The following is a 4,478-nucleotide window of genomic DNA, read 5'->3' as shown; positions in this document are numbered from 1 at the left end:
GCCAGCTCCGAGAGTCCCTCGGGACCTCCGGGATGCCGGTCCTCCCAACCAAGTGCTTGGGCAGCCCCTTCCTGACATCCCACGGCGTCGCGCCGTCGCGCCCCCGCGTGCCACCAAAGCTGCGTCGCCGGCAAAAAGACACGGATTTCGTGCTGCCGAGCTGCGCGCAGCTCCTCCGGCCGCAGCACACAGTCACCCCGCGGGGCAGCTCCCGCCGCAGGGTTCCCACGAGCATCGCCCCTCCTGCTCCCCACCGCCACCACTGTCCCAGCAGGCATCTTCCCCGACAACTCGTAGAAATCTCGGTTTAACACGTCCTCCTGCTCTCGCCACCTCCCAGTTTGCTCCCCGGTACCTGTTTCCACCAGCCAGGCGCAGGGAAATCACGGTCTGCGACGTTCACCGCGGACAGGAGCGGTTCCCGTTCCCCTGCAGCAACAGCCCGGCAGGTCACGGCACCGGCAGCGCCTGGGCGAAAAACAGCCCAGGGCTGCTTGCCTGCGTTTGGGGTTGTTGCTGTCAACAACAACTCGTGATACGTCGGTTTTCCGACGTTTCGAGCGCCCATACAGGTAAAAGCACCGCAATTTCGGCGTTCATTGTCCGTCACCCGCGCAACTGCTCACCTCACGGTGCAATGGGAAGGGGCCAAGGGAGCTTGATAAGGGAGCGCCAGGAGCCCTGTTAAAACCCGGCTGTGGCCGAGAAACATAGAAGCACAGCGTCCAGGTGTGTCCCACAGCCGAGACTGGTAAGGAAGGGACGGCGATGTCTGGGAAAGAAACCAGACTGGGAATTCCGGATAAGCGTTCGTTCGCTTATCGAGAGAAACGACAAGGTTCTCCATGCCCTGCAGAACTGGCTCGGAAATGTTGCGGCTGGATAGCTGTTACCCCGCTGCTTGTCGTGGCTGAGCGCGTTGTGGAAAGGCTGCAAATCACCCGCCCCAAGGTGGGAGGCAAGGCAGCCGCCAGGGCGACAGGGACCTCGACTCTGGCTACGTGTCCTCGCCCTGCACAGTCCTATTAACTGCCGTGAGCACACGGGATCCACCCAGAGACGCAGTATTTCTGCGCTTATATGAAGGGTCAACAATATCAACTGCCGGCACAGTCTTTCCTCTCTACATGCCCAGCTATTTCCTTTCCTACCGAATAATCGTTGCCGAAAGATAAACCGTACCAGCACTACTTACCATTCTTACCACCAGTCCACAGAATGATGAAAGTGTAGGCTTCACACCGATAAAATCCAACGTTAGTCATCTGGTTGTATTTTAACCCAATTTAATTCTGGAGCAATTTAAAGACTGAGAAGGAAAACGATATGCTTTACCCACCGCAGCTGCATCCTGCACGTAAGTACACATTATGCCTCTCCGTTTTGGAGCACTTCTGTAACAAGCCGTGTCTGCAGGCTCACAGTGCTGGGAGCAGATTTCTTTTCTCATAGGCCCTTAAGCAACAAAATCCCAATTACCTTTCTTTCTTTCTTACATACAATCTACAAAGAAGAAAATCTGCAGCTTTCTTGGAGATAAATCTTGAAACAGTCTTCAGCCACTTACTTTCTCTGAAATAAGCTCTGAATCTCTTCTCCAACCACTGCCCATTTCGTGTCTTTCCTAAACTCTGTGTACTAAGCAATTTCTCTAACGTGCATATCGCAAGGAGTTCTTCTTCATATGAGTGCACACATGACCCGTATTCACAGTACCTTGTCCGCTTAATCCCAGCAGCAGTAGGATGGGCAAGCAGTGGAGAGCTGAGTACAGTGAAGAGATCTCGGGAAAGGCATGGAAGACTGAACACTTCCACCTCCCGTATGTCGACTGATCTGGAGACATTACGTCTCCTTCACTTTGAAGAGAAGCCCGAATATTGAAGGCGACGCCTCGAAGCTCCTGAAAGCACCATTTGCAGGGAGAGGAGTGCAAACGTGCTACAGCTAAGGGGAAAGGCACCTGCACCAGGAATTCCTTCGGGGACGGGTTCAAGCCAAACCCCAGCCAGAGCCGCTCACTCCGGCGCTACTCCCGGCTCCGCCGGGGCTCCAGAGGAGCCTCTGGCAACAGTGGGCCCAATGCACTCTCTGTTCGGCTCCGGGCTCGGTGCTACAGTGAGGCACCAGCCCCGGCTCCCCAGACGGAGGTGAAATGTTAAGTCACGGGTGTACACAACATCTTCCTTTGAGGGAATCAGAATATGAGAAGAACCGAGCTGAAAGGGAAAACAGAGGACTACAGGGTCGCTGCCCTCACTGAGTGAACAGGCCGGGATAGATCACACATCGTTACCACAGGAAAGTGCTTAAATCTGTCAGAGTCAATAAATTAAGCAGTCACTAGAGCAAGATGAAAGTGTTGTCTCAGCTTCAGACCCCAGGACACTTTTGCCCCCGCTCCACCCCATGTCCACACCACCATCCCGGCTCGGTGAAACTCGCACCTGGAGTAGGACAGACAGACAGCAGTACTGACAACATAGCGTCGCTCCTCGGGGCACAACCGACAATTCGCGGATGAGACTGGGCAGGTAAAAAGGCAGAGTCAAGAACACACACACACCCACACCCACACACACACCCCACCCCCGAGCTATTGAGCAGTGCGCCCGGAGAGGACGTTGAGCTCTGCCGGTTTCTCACCGATCCCCGGCGGGGAAGAAGATTCACGCAAGTCCGCAGAGAGGGACCCCAGGACAGAAGCTCACCTGTGCCGAGCTCTCTGGGCTGGGAGGGTCCTTCCCGGAATGAGTGCCTGAGCCGGGTTTCCCGGCCAGGAGACGGTCAGACAGCGCTGCCGCCCCTGGTCTCAGAAATGTGAAGTCCTTCTGGACCGATTCGGAGGCTAAACACACCTCGTAGGAGTAGGGCAAGGGCAGCGTGCTGCTGCAGTAGTTGTACGGTGCTTTTGAGCCCAGGCTGGAATACAGTTCCTTATCAGAAGTTATAAAAACGGGAGGGCTCCTCGATCGTCGGCATTTAAAGAACAATATCAAAATGACTGTCGAAACGAATAACAATGACACGACAGTTTTTGCTTTTTCCTGTGTGACTGGGTCTTCGAGACAGACTGTTGCTAACAGAGTGAGCGTCTGTGCATTTGCTCCCAGAGTTTTATACACGTTATTTGCCATAACCATAGCTTCACGGATACTGTTGGATGCTAGGTAACATTCGATGAGACCTGATGATATAAAAAGGAAAACATTTCAGTTTTTGAGTTAGCACTACAGACACTCACCCCTCCTCAATTATTTGCACTTAGTAGCAACTCAGACTCCGAACAACTGACACTCCAATAAGCAAATGCAAATTGCAATTGAGAAAGTGACTATACATTTTAACATATCCATTCTACAGATAATTGACTTCATCACTTTTATTCATAGGCAGGTACTAAAAAAGCCTAAGACTAAGTACACCTAATCTAAGATTTTTGTCCAATTCCAGTACTGAGATATTAATGCTTCACCTGGTCTCTTCACAACTCACTATGTACTTGAAGCTGCTATCAAGATCAACAAGACTTAAATAAATATGACAGAACTATGACAAAACGAAGCTCCCAGTGGAACTAACCATACAGTTAACGTCATCATCCAGAAGTGATCTGCTCAGAACACCCAAGTCTGTTTATATCCAGATTAAACAAAACAAACAAAAAAAGCCCTGTTTGAAAATCATTCTTATAAATACATACATTCTTTAGTATCCCTCATCTGACCTCTTCTACCAGAGCTTTCTAGGTTTTTGGGTAATAATAATTTACTTACTAGAAAGTCAGCAGGAGAAAAGAACTGCTGTCTATTCCCGCGCACCACCGCCGCGCCCGCCGCGTTGTTCTCCGCCACGTAGGCGCTGTAGGCGGCCTCCTCGAACACCGGCGCGTTGTCGTTCACGTCCGACACCTCCAGCACCAGCGCCGCGCGGCTCGACAGCGCCGGGCTGCCCCGGTCCCTGGCCACCACCGTCACCCGGTGCTCGGCCGCCTGCTCCCGGTCCAGCGCGCTCGCCGTCACCACCTTGTACGAGCCGCCCGGCGACGCCACGATCGACAGCGGCGCCTCGCCCCGCAGCTCGCACGACACCTGCCCGTTCTCCCCGGAGTCCCGGTCCCGCACTTTCACCAGGGCCACCACCGTGCCGGGCGGCGCGTCCTCGGGCACCGGGCTCGACACCGACGTCAGCGTCACCTCGGGCGCGTTGTCGTTCACGTCCAGCACCTCCACCTCCACCTTGCAGTGCGCCACCAGACCGCCACCGTCCCTCGCCTCCACCAGCAGCGTGTAGCCTCGCGTGTCCTCGAAGTCCAGCGCCTCCCGCAGCGTGATCGTCCCGCTCTCCGCCTCCACCACGAACTTCTGAAGCACCTTGGCCGGCATTTCCCCGAAGCCGTAGGTGATGCGGGCGTTGGTGCCGGCGTCGGCGTCGGAGGCGGAGACGCGCAGCACCGGCGAGCCCGGCGGCGCGTCCTC

The 4,478-nt window shown here is 54.6% G+C and overlaps 2 protein-coding genes across 2 annotated transcripts in view; both read right to left on the bottom strand.

Annotated features, from left to right (window-relative positions):
• The window catches only part of LOC103921969 (protocadherin gamma-C3-like), a 38,626-nt gene extending 38,391 nt beyond the window's left edge, over nt 1–235 (bottom strand). The window contains 1 exon segment of the mRNA XM_009330027.1: nt 26–235. Within this exon segment, the coding sequence (XP_009328302.1) occupies nt 26–235 (210 nt within the window).
• Nucleotides 236–2,018: 1,783 nt separating this feature from the next.
• PCDHGA9 (protocadherin gamma subfamily A, 9) overlaps nt 2,019–4,478 on the bottom strand; it is a gene marked incomplete at its 5' end in the record, with an annotated part of 9,937 nt that continues 7,477 nt past the window's right edge. Inside the window, 2 exons of the mRNA XM_009330026.1 lie at nt 2,019–2,186; nt 3,777–4,475. Coding sequence (XP_009328301.1) covers nt 2,019–2,186; nt 3,777–4,475 — 867 coding nt within the window. The remainder of the gene's footprint in view (nt 2,187–3,776; nt 4,476–4,478) is intronic.

Source organism: Pygoscelis adeliae, unplaced genomic scaffold (assembly GCF_000699105.1).
Source record: "Pygoscelis adeliae isolate BGI_AS28 unplaced genomic scaffold, ASM69910v1 Scaffold248, whole genome shotgun sequence".
In the NCBI taxonomy this organism is placed as follows: domain Eukaryota; kingdom Metazoa; phylum Chordata; class Aves; order Sphenisciformes; family Spheniscidae; genus Pygoscelis; species Pygoscelis adeliae.
The sequence above is the reverse complement of the archived record's forward strand: the minus strand, read 5'-3'. Positions and strand labels throughout refer to the sequence as shown.